Consider the following 16,117-nt stretch of genomic DNA (forward strand, 5'->3'; position numbering starts at 1 on the left):
GTATTTTTCCCCCTTTTCGCACCTTTCTTTTTATATATTTCTTTGCTCGAATATGAACTCTCTTTTTTGGAGAGAAAGAAAAAAGACAAAAGTAAATAAGTAATAAAATAAAAGAAATCTAAGCGGAAACCACCTTGGTGTAAATCTATTCGTTTGTTTTTGAATCTGTTTTGTATATTTTTTTGCTAAAGTGCTCTTACAAAATAAAAAAAGCCCCCATTACAGATGCCAAGGTCGGTTTTTAAACCGATTCTCCTATCCCCCAAAAAATACAAAAAATATTCTTTTATTTCTTTTTCTTCTTTCATCCTTTGCTTTGGTTGCTTTGGTGTACTTGATGATGCAAGTGGGGTGATGGCGATGGGACGACGACGCGCCAGCCAGAGCGGCGGCATGGCGATGGAGGAGGCGGCCAAGTCGAAGATAGAGAGCCCTAGGTGCGGCGCACCTAGGGTTTTGTTTATTTCGTTCTTTTGTGATTTGGGCTATTAGGGTTTGTTTTGGGTATTGGGTTTGGTTTAATTGTAATTGGGTGATGGGGTTTTAGATTAGATGGGTTTGGTATGAAATTTTGGGTAGTGGGCCGGGCAATATATTAATGTCTGAGATATAATTTATGACTAACAAGCTATGATGTTTGTCTAATATATTGTATTTAATCCTCCGTTTCTCATGTTTTGCACATTTTGTACGCTTTTGTTTTTTAATTGAGTTACTCTGTAATTTTAGGGTTGGCAAACAAGAAAACAATCACCATTCAAAGTGGGGCAAAGACCGATCAGGTCGCTAGCAACCACCAAGACTAAGAAGCAGAACAAGCCTTCGGCCTTGCTTCACAAGTTACTCATGAAAAAAGAGTTCCCCAGGATGGCCAAGGCGGTCAAAAACCAGGTAAATAGTTAGTGTTTTCTGAAACTCATTTCTCTACTCTTTTATTGGGTTTGCTATTGGTAATTTGCTAATGATTAGGTTGTCTTGTGTGTGGAAAGAAATTGTTTGTCTAAGATCATGTTGGAAGCCTTTTTTATGTTGGCTTTTTATATTTAATGTGTAGTCTATGAACTAGTAAAATTTGTTGGATTTCTTGGTTAAATAATGATTTGTCTGTCTAAAGGTGTAGTTACTTGCCATTCAAGCATAAATTTTTCTGGAAGATCTTGCAGTGATGAAGCAATAACATGTAAGAAGGATATATTTGTTGGGTTTTTCTATGAAATTTACTTGTTACGCTTGGCTTCTGGGCTTTGAATGTTATAAAATGTCATTTCAATGCTTATATTGCTAGCTTTGGGCAATAATATGTATATTTATGCTGAATTTTAGTGTGTGAACTTGCCAAGTGTGCACTGTTTTTGTGCTGTTATTACTATAGATTTTCAATGATATTCTGAGATTTTGTTAATGTATCTTTCTATGATATACAAATATTCAGATAATCTAGGTTTAGGTGCTTTTCTAGTCCGCTTTTATAATTAAGTTGCTTCTCTAACATTTTAGGTGACAGACAACTACTACAGGCCAGATTTAACAAAAGCAGCCCTTGCAATGTTGAGTGCTGTGCACAGGAGTCTAAAGGTAGCCAAGTCTAGTGTCAAGAAGAGGAACAGGCAAGCATTGAAGGTTCGTGGTGAAGTGAGCTAGACCTTTCAGTTGTATGAGCTCTGCTATTTTCATTGCCCTGACATTTTTTACCCTTTTTGAATTTGTCTTATTTTTCATGGTTTGAACTGAGTTGTTGAATTTTATATCTAGATAGATTTTGAAACAACAGAGATTTGGAGCTATTTACCCTTTATTTTCCCCCTGATATTGAGACATTGCTTCTGCCATTGCAATTTTATAGCCAACTATTATCACCTTTCCAAAATAATCCTGCAGTAGTGGAACTTTGTAAGTGTCTGTTGATTGTGAAGTATATAACAAAAGGATGAGCCATAATAACTGGGATAAAATATATAATTTCAGATGTCGATTTTATTGTTTAGACTTTTCTTTCTTGGAATTTGTCAGATTATTTTAAGGTGGAGATTGAAAATGGTTGACCCCAAAACCAGAAAGTAGAATGCTAATGTCAGGATCAAGTGAAACAAAGAACGAAAATAAAGAACCAGGGCAAGGAAGTTATCGAAACCAAAACAATCATGAATTGATTGATTAATCGAAACTTGAACATTCATCATTGATCTTTCTAGTATTATATATTATAGTATTATATATTATGATTTTAGTAAATTCATATAAGAATATTTAATATTAAGAATTTTATTAAATTATATTTTTTATTAAATTATATTTAAAAATAATTAATTTAAATTATATTTTATAGTATTTATGATTTTAGTAAATTCTAAGAATATTTAATATTAAGAATTTTATTAAATTATATATTTTTACCAAATTATATTTTTAATAATTATTATTTTAAATTATATTTTATAGTATTATATATTATGATTTTAGTAAATTCATTTAAGAATATTTAATATTAAGAATTTTATTAAATTATATATTTTTATTAAATTATATTTAATAATAATTATTTTAAATTATATTATATAGTATTATATATTATGATTTTATTAAATTCATATAAGAATATTTAATATTAAGAAATTTATTAAATTATATATTTTATTAAATTATATTTAATAATAATTATGTTAAATTATATTTTATAGTATTATATATTATGGTTTTAGAAAATTCATATAAGAATATTTAATATTAAGAATTTTATTAAATTATATATTTTATTAAATTATATTTAATAATAATTATGTTAAAATAAGATTAAACTATTTATTATTTATATTAATAATCTTATAATTTAATAACAATAACAATAATCATCTACCTAAAAAAAATTCTACTAAGGGGTATTCTAATCATTTTAGTTTTTTTCCTTATGCTATTACAACATCATTCCATTCAACCAAACACAAGAATACTATTACGCCTCTATTCTATTACATTCAACCAAACAATTAAATTACTATTACGCCTCTATTCCATTACAGCTCTATTCCATTACTCCTCTATTCCATTACAGCGAACCAAACGTGCCCTAAAAATCAAAACAATCCAGTTTGATTTTCTTTAATATTTTACAATTTTAAACCACTATAAATCAAGTTATTCAAGTTCAGCAGATTCAACCCACTGATCCAGTCTGATATTTTTCAAGGAAATGTTTGGACGTTCGAAAAGAGAAAAGTAGAACAACATATCAAATAAGGGGATTCATTATCCATTAAATGTAAGGTAAAAACTATAATATGTGACGTCCATGAAATCCTCTTCCATGGCAAAATGCCTTGGGAAAAACCCAAGAATCATAAAAGAGCAGAACGATCAAACTTAAAACACATATGGATCACCCGGTTCGACCTAAGATAAATGGTTCAGGATGCAAAACGTTACCAGTTAGCATCCTATAATTGATAAGTGTTAGAATTTCGGTTCTTCTTATTGATATTCTTAATTTTGTATTCATGGAAATTTGCCTACATATATGTCATTTCGTTCTTTGCAGTCAAACAAATACATGGCATGGAAGGGAACTCACTGATTATCTCCACAACAACATAGTGATGATAAGCAAAAGGGGAGCTCTGAATCACGATGAAGTTTTGCTTCCATCTGATGTCAGAAGCACCTTGTATAAATCGGGGCGCCGATCACGAAACACACCCCAGCAACTTCTTTTGGATTTGATTTTGTCAAGATCAAACTGTGCTATGAGAACTGCTTCATCTTTGTCATTAGCAGCTGCAACAATTTCCCCAGTTGGTCCTGGAATGGAAATATTGATATTTAGACTTATTCTGGACAAAGTAAAGTTGATGAATATAATATGACTAATCGCTGAAGAGAAAAGAATCATCAAATTCATACCTGCTATGAAGGAATTGCCGTAGAACGTAATCTGACTCTTCCCATGCTCTGTCTCAATTATTTCCTTTCCAATGCGGTTAGAAGCTACCAGAGGTACCTATATAAAGCATGATATCCGTTAATCCTTCCTCTCTAAATTTCATAACAGAATAATAATCGGGCTGGTTAAGCCCTTGATTACAATCAACAGATACATAATGTCTCTAGCCAACATAATTATCAGATCACAGGAAATGAAATGGTAATCAAAATGTAAACGGGAAATTTGGATTTCAAAGATCACATCATAATATACCATGAAAGCAACAAAAAGTTAGTAACATTGAAAAGGAACTTTTAGTTCACCAGTCTTCTCACTTACCACATTTGCACCAGCATGCCCTTGCATCACTCGCTGCCAATGCTCACGAGAATCAAGTCCTTCATCTTGTGGTTCAGAGCCAATAGCCGTAGGGTAAAACAATATCTCAGCACCTTGCAAAGCCATAGCACGGGCAGCCTCTGGAAACCACTGATCCCAACATATTGCTGACATGCAAAATCAAGCAATAACTTTATGTTGTCTTCCGCATATTGGCTTTGCAGGTAAATTGATGAAATAAACACACATTTCTGCAAGTAATTTATGTTGCCAACACATTCTAGCCCCAGCACCGAGACTGTAACGGCAACAATATAAGGTAACCATACATTGGTTCATTCAAGTGACAGACGAAACATTTTGTAAAAAATTTGCAGGCTTCACAATATCAAGAGAAGAATTGTCTAAAAGGAAAAGGAAAGGAAGCTCTAACCAACTCCAATCTTTCCGAATTTGGTCTGAAAAACCTGTTATCAATGGCATCCACATGTTAAGTAATAAAGACAATAGACATAAAATCTTGAAGTTTATGAAAAATGTTAGCATCAGAGGAACTGAGGTTTTACTAAGTACCTACCTTAAAGCCCGTATCTCCCGGATTAAAGTAGAACTTTTCCTGGTATCCTAAAAGAAGAGGGTGGAAACTCGATTTTAATAATCAAAGCCAAAATCAAAATGAATTATATCATATTGAAGGTGTAAAGCATTAAGTTTTCTAGAGACCTGGTCCATCAGGTATATGAGATTTCCTGTACAGTCCAAGATCAGTCCCATCAGCATCAATGATAGCTACAGAATTATAATGGGCACTGTTTGCCTCTTCAAAGAAACTAACTGGCAGCACCACACCCAACTCTTTTGCAAGTCCCTGCATCCTGAAAGCGTATAGTAGACAAAAACAAGTTGAATTGAGTAAATAACTAGAATCTGCAATTCAAAGCAAGTTTAGTTGTTCTTATTAAGAGAAAACAAGGCATTGGTGCAACCAATCAACTTCACTTTAGAAGTCAGTCAGTAGGCAGTGATTTTACCTTTTAATGGTAGGGTGATCATTATAAGGCTTAGCACGCCGAAAGAAATCCTCCCTTTGTGCTTGACAAAAGTAATAACCCTCAAACAGTTCCTGAAGACAAATAAATACACAAAAATAGCAGCTAAACTAAATCAAATACGAAGGAATTAATCAGTAGAAAAAAATTGAATCATTTGGATAGCTTACTTCTATTATACAACCAATTACAGAACCTCAGATGTATTGGAGAAAATGAGAGAAATTAGATAGTGACATTAAAATTAGAGTCATGAACTACTCAAATTTCCATTTTGGAAAGCCAGTATTTCACAGCTGTAGCATTATGTTCTTCATTAAAAGCAGTTAATGTACAAATTTATCTTGATTTTCATTTAACATCACAATCTGTTTCTGGTTCCTATGTTCTAACTCTTGAGAGGTATGAATTTTTCCTTCCATTTTTCTTTTCTGTATCAATTTATTTTCCAGCCACTTAGCATCATTTAGTTATGGCATGCATTCAATTGTTTTTGTTAACTGTTTAAGAATATTGTTCAGCATTTGCAAGATAGATAGTGTATTAGAGTTGAGGAGTGGTAATAATTTCATCAGCAATAAACAAAGCCAAAAAAAGAATAGAAAAGAAATTTTGGTTTAGACTAAAAAAGCATTTACTAGACACAATATAATTGAAATACCTCCCAAAAATAGAAAAGAGAGAGAGAGAGAGAGATCATCTCTAAGAAAAGGCTGAAAACATTATGAGTGCCCAATTTTATAAAATTGAACAGCACATACCTGAATAAGAATGATATTTGCTCCCTTTGCATGAGCAGCCCTAACCAGCCTGTGTAGAGGAGAGTCATTTTAAGTTACTAAAGAGAAGGTTACCATGGGGAAATGATGCAAAATATCACAATAAATTAGAGAGTAAAAGTAGAGTATGTTACACACACACACACAAAAAAAAAGACAACCATAGCCAAACAAACGATGCCCCACTACATGAGGAAAGCTGCATGCATAATATTTCATGATCATGCTCCATTTATTTTTTTCCCTCCCTGTCCAACATGGCATCCTTTACTAAGTGACTTCTCTTATTCAACACTTAGAGGTCTTTGCCTCTCACGTCTGAACTTCCTCAAATGTGTTATCATCAATTAGCTCTTCATGGATATAAGCCAATATTTCTTTACATTTTCATCTCCACTAACCTCAAATTTACACCACGCATAAAGCACAGATTCAATAAAAAAAGGAGCCAGAAAACAACTTAATTACAAGTAGTGACTTATACAAAGATGAAAGTCAGATCAATACAGTTCAAGTATTTGCTTTATAAGACTATGGTTTAACAAAAAGGGGTTTTGAAACTCCAAGGAAGTAGGGAAAAAAATCCTAATAACACATTGACCTCATACATATGCTTCAGAAGCTGCTCAGGACATACACACACAGTGTGTATTAGACACTGCAAGCAGACAATATCTATGGGAATAGTATATGCAAGCAATTGGGGCATTCAAGAATTTCTAAATACATACCAAATACGGAAAGACCTAGAACCAAGGAAAATAAGCATCAAGATTGCTAACAGTTTCCTTAGTTCAAGTGAAAAACTCCAAAATGGAAAGGATCAAACACAACAATAAGGCAAAATGGACATGTATCCTAAGAAAAGATGAGATACTGGTTAGGGGAAATGTAGCATTAAGAACCGTGATAGTTATTGCTAATTAAGGCTAATATTAAAATTTGTAGATTGTGAATACCAAATATCCCAAATTTGGTGAAGAAATACAAAGAGCTAAAGTGAAATGTCCCATCTAAAATCTTTTCTTTTGAAACAGGAAAAAGAAAAGCATGTATCGGAAAACAGATGCCAAAAAATGATTACCTTTAAACCAATAAGCTAATGAAATTTAATTAGAGTTTTCCCACCAAAGCTGTGTAGATAAAAGCATATAGCCTTATGCTTATAAGTAAATTGAGGCATTCACTGTTGCTCAAAATGAATCATGAGAGTGACTATGCATGAAAAAACACCAAGGTAATAACATTAGCTTAAAAACCCAACAAAGTTCGAACTTGGACGGTTCCAATGAAACCAAATTAAATTTGAAAACAATTTATAACCATGAACAGTCTCTATATCCTTTGTTTTTCTTTAATCGGTTCTTCACCACATAGTAAATAGGCATATAAGAATCAAACAAACAATTTACACCACAGTTCCAAATCTCAATCAAATAGAGACTAAAGGAAGAATTAACTAAAAGAAACCACAAAACCAATATGAAGAGACTTTTTAACAGATGAAAGTGGAAGAGTAGCAAAGCAAATCCAGAATATAGGTTTGACCAGAGAATACAATTCGAAATTAATGAAAGACCCAGAAAATCTAATCAAATGGGAAGTAATAGGAGGAGTAAAAAAGAAAAGAAACCTTTCGGCAGTGGCGAGATTGGTGGGCACATCGTCGGTGCAAGCGAATTGCAATGCTGAAACAACTACTTGCCTGTTTCCCTTCTCCATTTCTTTTATCTCGATTCTCAATCCTCAAACCACAGCCGCCGAGTAGAGTAAAACTTAAGCAGACAGAGCAACACAAAAGTTCAACCATCCAGCTCTTGTTTTGGGTCCCGCTAGCTTTTTCCAGGTGTGCCGTATGCACCACAACTTTTATTTTTATTTTTTGACAAAATTTACCCAAAAGAATTAATTTAAAACTTTAGAATTTAATAACTTAATTTTTAAGTAAACCAACTATATTTTACTAAATTTTTTTTAACATAATTAAATAGATATATTAATTTGAAATTTAAAAAAATTAATTATAAAATTTCATATTTAAATCATTCATTTTAAAGTAGATAAATATAGTGTGAACTTTATTTTAAAATATTTATAATTGTAAGTTCAAATAAAATAATAAATTACATATTTAAATTGCATAATTTTGTTAATTTTAAAATTTTAAATAAGGTTTATGTCAATCACTTTTGACAGTTACCTTTGAAGTTCACATATATATAATAAAATAAAATATATATTTTGATAAAATTTGAGATTTAATTTTACATATAAAAATTAAAATTTAAAGTTAATAAGAAAAAAGATAATTTTTTTCAATTTAAAATCAAAATGGAACATTAACATGTTGATTAGATTGTTGAAAAGATAAATAATTGATAAAAATAAACATACAAAATTGGCAAAAAATACTAGATAATAATTAAATTAGCATTTTTAAATTAAAAAGTAAAAAAATTGAAAATATTAAGTACTAACGCCTAATTCTCAAATTATAGGGAGAATATGACCTAATGGTGATAAACATCTTATATCACCATCACCATTCCAGCAAAAGAAAGAAAATTTTGGTTTAATGGTGATAAAATTAGACCTTGAAAAAGCAAAGGGAGGTTTTTCAGGGGAAAAAAGTGCTCTATCATTTCGATTTCCATAAGCCTTGGATATCCTTCATTTTGGATTGTGTTACCTCTCCCACCACCACTTCAACCAAAATGCAGACCATCACGAGGTATTACATAAAATGACCCCTTATCACCGAGAACGTAACCTATCCGCACGTCAAGAAAGGGTAGGGTCACCTCTTGCCGAAGATATTATCCATTGTGCCGGAGCAGATAAAATATGAGCAACCATCAAGGGGAGCTTTATGGTGGAAGCAGCCAGAGTATATCAATTTTCAAAAATAACAAAGACAGCATGTTTGGCAACTTTTTTGATGGTATGAAGTCTCAAACACCTTTATTTAGAAAAGAAAAAAACATCAGTTGGCATCAAAGATTCTTTAAAAGACAATGCAGAAAACCATGATTGGCATTGAGGTACACAAGAACACTACTGATTCAAACACAGACGTTATCAGAAAACATGATAAGCTGCTTTACAAAGTTTGTTTTATTTTTCAGTTACTTTGCACACGAACAGGGCATTGGGGTAAACCATTCATGCCATGTTCCACCTAGAGAATCCAATCGCATTAACCCCCATTTCAGGCCTCTTGCTTCTTGTCTTTAGAGTTGAGATACCATCCCACAGCAGCACCAAGGGTTGCAACACCAGCGAGAACCCCGTAGTTTCGGTACTTATCGGTTGATACTTTCTCAGCAGATGTTCCCGATGTAGAGGTAGTGCTACCATCGGTCGCAGCACCCCCTGAACCAGCATCCGGTTTCTCCTCTGGCTTGGGTCCCTGAAATGTTTCAACAGTTCTTTGAATGCTTGACCACTATTTCTTACACAAACTCAAATTTTCTGTCTACACATGATCATCACAATTTGAAAAAGGGAAGCAAATAACTAACGAGTAATGACCCTAATCATTAAACCATTGCGCATCCTAGTTACTCACCAAACATGTACGAGTGTATAAGACAATGCATAGGCATGAAAAGTAAAAAGTGTTTGTGCAAGTATCATTAGCTATTGGATAATATCTTGTGTGAACAAAAATGTAGGCTGAATAAGGATTGAAAAGAAATAAAAATCTAAAAACTGTTTTAAGCATCTAATCCACACCCCATAGATTTCAGGTCAAGATATATCAACATAACAATGATAAGAACATACCTTGCGTGCAAGTTTCTCCAATTTCTCTCGCTCAGTTTTCTGCAACAATACAGCTTTTTTAATTCAGTATCAAGTCATAACAGAGAAGAAATAATTAAATACACTGGTTAAGGACATTTAGCAGAACAGATCAAAAGGAAGGGGGCAATAGAGTGGAAAGGAAGCAGAAGAGAGAGAGAAACACTTAACAGATCAACTTGCAACGTTTAATCACAAACCTCAATGATGCATAACATAAATATATACATATATACACCATTATGAAGTACAAACCTTGAACATCATTGATTACTATGAAATCTATAATATTTGCCATTTTAAGTGCTAGAATGTTAACTCAGAGACCAATATTAGACCCTTTCAAAGATATTATTTACAATCCGAGGTAGTAATCCATGCCCTCTAAAATGCAAAGTTATCTAGTTCTGATGTGAGAAAAAGAAGAGAACAACAAAGATAACCATCGTCACATTTTACGTATACTAGGCCAGGAAGTTATGGTGTCAAGACTCAAGAGTCAAGACCTTAGATATCTCTTCTCACTGCTTGGCCAAAAATGGACGACCCCATTTCAAGACCTTTGAACCTCACTGTACCTATCTCCTAGAGAATATTATGACCATCATCAACTTATTGATAACCCCAAGTTGAATAAATACTGTTAGGGAATAAACAATTGACACTTCACAGGCCTAAAAACAATCTAGTAGGAACTAGGAAAGATAATAAAATCTATAGGAAATAAACAAAATGAAAGTAGTTTAAACAAAAATGATTAATCATAATGTTAACACAACCTCCGAACTCTGAGCTCGCACCAAAACAACGGTATTTATAAGCAAATGGTAAATGAAGAAAACAGGCAGAAAAGAATGAATACCTGGATGTAAATATTTTCAGCAGCCTTTTCTTCCTCACTGAGTATCTTCCCACTCCCACTCGAGAACCTACGAGAAACGTATCTAACAGACATTCTGGTTGCCATAGTAGTTGACTATATAATACCTAAAATCAGCATACCATAGACAATCAGGTAACCAAAGGGTATAGAACCAAAAATCTCACATTACCACCATAGCAAATTTTCTCAAAGCAAGGAGGTTATGGTCAAATTAAAACAATATAACCATGCATTCATAGAACTTAAAAAATCACATAAGCTTCAAACAAAGGTATCTAATAATGTCCTCAAACAAATCAAACCTCCAGGGTATGGAAACCTAAAGGACTTAACCATGTAAAAGTTAAAGCTAAAAACGTTCTAGATAACCACGGAAACTTCATTTCTAAGCATTTTAAACTAAAACCCAGGTTTTATTTCCATTTCATTTCTACTTTTTGCTTTCATTTCACTAATCCTACATAGTGAAGTCCCGCAGGAATTAAACCGAGATTACACAATTTATCAGATTAAATTATAAATAGACAAAAAAAAATGCCCATATCTTGGATTAAATGATCTAAGAGAGAAAAAAAGACCAAGTGACAACGGGGTAAGAGAGAAATTGCTTACGGAGTAGCTGAACTGAAACCGATGAGTCGAGAATTTGTTGTGCGAAACCTAAAAAGAAGGGTTTGTAGGGGATTTTAAATTGGGCCAAGGAAAGCTCATCCCCCGTTACATGATATAAAAAGGATTAATATGTTGTTTGTCCTGAACTTGTTCAAAATTATCTAATTGATACTTGAATTTCTTAGCTAAATTTTTATTCTATTATTCAAATTGATACTTCAGCATTAATACCATTAGTTTGTGCTAACGTGACACTGGTAATCAATTCTATAGTAACACATGGCAACCAAGGGCAGAGCTTGAAAATTTTTTAAGGGGGCCAAAATAAAGTTGTATATTTTTATGATAGCAAAAGCGAAATTTCACCATTTTAATAGTCTATATTTTTATAACTTTTAGAGAGTTAAATCGATTTTTTCTCATTCTTGAGGGGTTAAAGTGTAATTTTATCACATACAAATTTAAAATTTTTAAAATTATAAAAAGATTAAAGGTGAAACTTTTCACTTTAAGGGTGCCTGGGGCCCTGCCAGCCCCCTTGGCTTCGCCCCTGATGGCAACCTTTCAGTATGATACGTAGTATATATAAATTAAAAGTATTTTAAAAATATAAATTAATTTAGTAAATATAAATTTGTGAATAAGTTCAACCCTTACAAAAATTAACATTGTTAATAAATTGAGACAATGTATGTGAACGGAATACAAGTTAAAATATCAACTAAGGACAAAAAAAAATTAAGTACCAACTAAGTACTTCTTGGCAAGTTTAGAAGGGTTTAGAAGGCAAACTACATTTAACCCATATAAAAATATAAACAATTTTTTAAGAAAAAATAAAAGCTTAAAGCTTTTCCTTCAACCATACCAAATTTCTCATTTTGATCATTTAAACATTTTTTAAAATATTTTATTCCATTACACATTTTAATCCACGATATTTAAAAAACTAACATATCTACTATTGGAACATGTCACGTCGTCTTCTTTTATTTTTATATTACGTAAATTGTATTAATTAAAAATTAAAATTTATATATAACATATAAATAATTCAAAATAAAATTAAATTAAAAAACTAAAAATTACAAATGTAAATTCTAAAATTTCAAAATAATATATAAAAGATTAAAAAATATTAGAAAGACAAAATTAGCTAAAATTTGAAAATTATAAAAGTAAAAAGATTAAATATATATTTTAGAAAAATTACAATAAATTTTTAAAATATTTTTTTGTAAAACAACTGAAATATATAAAAGATTATAAAATTCAAAACAATATTTAAAATTTTTAACAAAATTGAAAATTTTCAACACGATATAAATGGTAGGAATTAAAATTTTGAAAAAGTTTAACTTAGAAATTGAAAAAAACTCCAAAAATATAAGTTCTAGAAATTTTGTAATAGCTTTTTAAAAACAATTTCAAATATATATAATTTTATAAAACATAAAATTTTATAAATAACACTGATCAATAAATGTCAATATTGGTCACAGTTGACGTGTATTTTCTAAAATTTTAATTTTTTATATTTTTATTTTACATTTTAATTTAAATAAAAACATGAATGCTACACGTTGGTCTTCTAAATAATTGGATTGTCACATGACACATTTTAATTGGTGTCACGATTAATCGAGTTTTTAATATCGTTATAAAAATTGGACTCAATTAAATGACGAAATAATTATTTAAATACTAAAGTGAGACAAAAATAAATTTAGGCACCAATGTAGAAAAACAAATATAAACCTAAGGCGAACCTAAGTATTAAGCCAAATATAAACTCTATAGATAACTTGTTTTTTTCATGCAAAAATACTTCCTTTATCGATTTGTCATTACCCTAACCCTTTACTTATTTTGAGGTTGATCTAAATTAGATCATAAACAAGTTAATTCATAAATACTTCTTGTTTGTTATACATAAAAACTTTGCCTCACCTAGAATATGAGGTTGCCAATAGATCGTTCACCTCACTCGTGTCCTCTCAACTCACTTGACCCAAAAAGAAATCACCAAGACAATTACCAAAAAAAAAAGGCTTACTTAAAGAGTTCACCCAACTTGGAGGATATGTGATCGCTGCCAAATTTCAAAGAGATCCATCCATGACAAGCTCATGTCAAATCATGATTCTTCTCTAAGTCCTAATGCCAATACCTCCAAACAAAACACAATTATGTTTAGTCTAATCATATCACGTCCAACTGTAGCATATTAGGTATGCCCATGCCATGCTTCATGTCCCTTCTATCATCATCAAAAGAAGGATTACATTTTTTTCTCTAGTTAAATATTTCCAAATATTTCTTTGATCTCAACCTTAGAATAACCTATGGCTCTTAGCACTATAAATGTAAGCCTTCTCCAACCTCCATCACCAAACATTCTATCAACATTCTTCGATCACTTACCCTTTATCACTCACAAATTATATCAGAGTTTTCATTGCCTTTTAATGCTATTTGATGTGAAATGCTATTAACAAGTTCAATTTGATTATTTCAATTTTAGCATTTTTAATGGAGAATGATACTTCAACATGTAAAATAATAAACACTTAACATATAACTTAAATAATTCTAGTCTCGATGAAAGTCAGTTTATGATCTTTTCCTTGTTTAGGTAGTAATTATTGAATTTAACATTAAGAAAGCTTAGAATCCACCTTGTTTCACTTGATAATTTTACTTAAAAGATACTCTATATAGGTTCATCTAACTGCTACATCCAAAGTAAAAACCTAACACATATATGATATTCTCAGTTATCGTAATGGCCCACATTTAAAGTTATCAGAACAGTGGTTTCAGGATCACAAATTCGATGAGAAAAAATTTATTTTTATTATATTTCTATGGCCTACAATTTCATGGAAAGATTTCGTAAAAATTTCGTTCAAAAATTTTGACGTCTGGGCACTCAATTTAGTCAAAAGGACTAAATTGTAAAAAATGAAAAAGTTGAGTTCTATATGTTAGAGGTGTCCAATTGTTATGAAATTTTAAATTGGAGGTCTTTGTATGGTAATTAGACTATTGGTTAAGTTGGTGGACAAAAATGAACATGGTTAGGCATGTTTCTAAAGTTTTTCATTAAGGGCATTTTAGTCATTTAGTTATTAAAATGAATTAAAAACAAAATTAAAAGCCAATTTTTGATCATCTTCTTTATTAGGCCAAATTTAGTAAGGGAAGAAGCCATAGTTAGGGTTTTCAAGCTTCCAAGCTCCATAATCAAGAAGAACGAAACTCGAGGTTAGACAAAGGAAAGAATAAAGTTGAAGGCTAAGTTGGTGAATTTGACTATATTTTGTACTAAGTATTGTAAAGCTACTTTCGAGAACTTAAAGACGTCGGAGATCGTCCACACTATCATCGACAACAACTCAGTATTTTATGATGAACCATGTTTGGATTATGGCATGTATAGGGACTTAGTTATTTTGAATGTTTGTATTTATGATTTTGCTAAAGAATGATATGTAAGTATTTTGATAAAATGGCTAAGTATGAAGGTGTTTGTTGTTACAAATGTTTAGGTGATAAATCATAAATAGAAATCATGGAAGAGTAAAATTTGCAAAGAAACAAATTTCAAGCAGCAACAGTGACGTGACTTTGAAAAATCACCTAGGATAGTATAAAATGAGTTAGAAGGTGAATGATATATAGAATTAAACTTTATTGAGTCTACTTTCATAAAAAATAATTATGTAGCAAAATGAATTTTATATTTTAAGATATGTGAATTTTAGTGAGACAGGATCAGAACTGTTTTGGAGTCCTCTGTTCTGAGTTTATAAAATCATTAAAATTGTAAAAAATAGTTATGAGTTGTAGTTTATATGTCTAGATTCCTTATTGAGTCTATTTTCTGTAGAAATAAGTGAGAACACTATATGAAAATCCTACAATGAGAAAGCTTATTTTTAGTAACAAGAGGTCAGGATAGTCGAGTGGTGAAATAGGGGAGACTTTAACTAATAAACTGTACTAATTAGCTGAACCAAAAATTCTGAAAAATTTATGGTAAGAATACATATGAGTCTAGTTTCAGGGAAAATTTATGGATTTAAATTTTGAATTTCGTAGCTCGAGTTATAACTAAATTAGTAACTACTGCACAGGTGGACAGCTTTGTTGTAAATAGTGAAATTAATTTTAAAAGTAAAATTTTATGCCCCAAAATTTTAAGTTAAGTAAAGTAATGCCTCGAGTTCGACTCCGGCAACAGTCTCGGATAAGGGGTATTACAATTATATAGGTTCACTCCACTTCTATATCCACAGGAAAAACTAACATAAAAGATCCCTAGTGTATTAAATCAAAGGCTAATCATATGACCTCTAAAAAGACAACACAACTTTGCATGCAATATGTGGACCTTCACCTTCCACATTCCAAACAATGCAAGATCCTTTTGCAAGAGTCACATCCTAATCACTTCCTAATGCATGACTAGCTCAACAATTGCACTATTAAGGGATCCACCAAGAAAGTATATAAATAGCTAAACTCTAATATTAAAACTATCAATCAACTTTGAACACCTCTTCTAGTACCTATCAATATTTGTTTAGCTCTCGCCACGCACCCTTGTATGAAACTCCTTCAGTTATTGTGGATCTTTATTGCCTTAATAAGTTGGATTTGATTACTTCAATTTACACACATATATATATATATATATGATCAATTTAGTTAATTTTAGCGTGCAATTTAA

General features: G+C 31.4%; 2 protein-coding genes and 1 non-coding gene across 4 annotated transcripts; 1 reads left to right on the top strand and 2 right to left on the bottom strand.

Moving 5' to 3' along the window:
• The first annotated feature begins 1,156 nt into the window (after positions 1–1,156).
• Positions 1,157–1,246, top strand: LOC128033000 (small nucleolar RNA R24). The gene has a single exon (XR_008189335.1). It is a non-coding gene; the product is annotated as a small nucleolar RNA R24 (small nucleolar RNA).
• Positions 1,247–3,445: 2,199 nt separating this feature from the next.
• Positions 3,446–7,924, bottom strand: LOC105799227 (N-carbamoylputrescine amidase). Of its 2 annotated transcripts, XM_012629664.2 has the most exons (9): positions 7,717–7,917; positions 6,066–6,114; positions 5,287–5,378; positions 4,979–5,130; positions 4,833–4,879; positions 4,689–4,722; positions 4,256–4,422; positions 3,895–3,991; positions 3,446–3,792 (listed from the first exon to the last, which is right to left on the bottom strand). In XM_012629664.2, the coding sequence occupies exons 1-9, from the start codon at positions 7,803–7,805 to the stop codon at positions 3,617–3,619; spliced, it is 903 nt and encodes a 300-aa protein (XP_012485118.1). In that variant the 5' UTR covers positions 7,806–7,917; the 3' UTR covers positions 3,446–3,616. The 2 variants fall into 2 exon arrangements, with proteins under 2 accessions (XP_012485118.1, XP_052477447.1); XM_052621487.1 differs by lacking the exon at positions 3,446–3,792 and having other exon boundaries at positions 3,893–3,991; positions 4,256–4,553; positions 7,717–7,924.
• Positions 7,925–9,014: 1,090 nt separating this feature from the next.
• On the bottom strand, positions 9,015–11,534 carry LOC105799228 (uncharacterized protein At2g27730, mitochondrial). The gene is made up of 4 exons (XM_012629665.2): positions 11,383–11,534; positions 10,750–10,874; positions 9,870–9,908; positions 9,015–9,492 (listed from the first exon to the last, which is right to left on the bottom strand). Exons 2-4 carry the CDS (start codon positions 10,852–10,854, stop codon positions 9,292–9,294), a joined length of 345 nt encoding a protein of 114 aa, XP_012485119.1. The 5' UTR covers positions 10,855–10,874; positions 11,383–11,534; the 3' UTR covers positions 9,015–9,291.
• Positions 11,535–16,117: the final 4,583 nt, after the last annotated feature.

This window comes from Gossypium raimondii, chromosome 9 (genome assembly GCF_025698545.1).
Source record: "Gossypium raimondii isolate GPD5lz chromosome 9, ASM2569854v1, whole genome shotgun sequence".
NCBI classification, from domain to species: Eukaryota; Viridiplantae; Streptophyta; class Magnoliopsida; order Malvales; family Malvaceae; genus Gossypium; species Gossypium raimondii.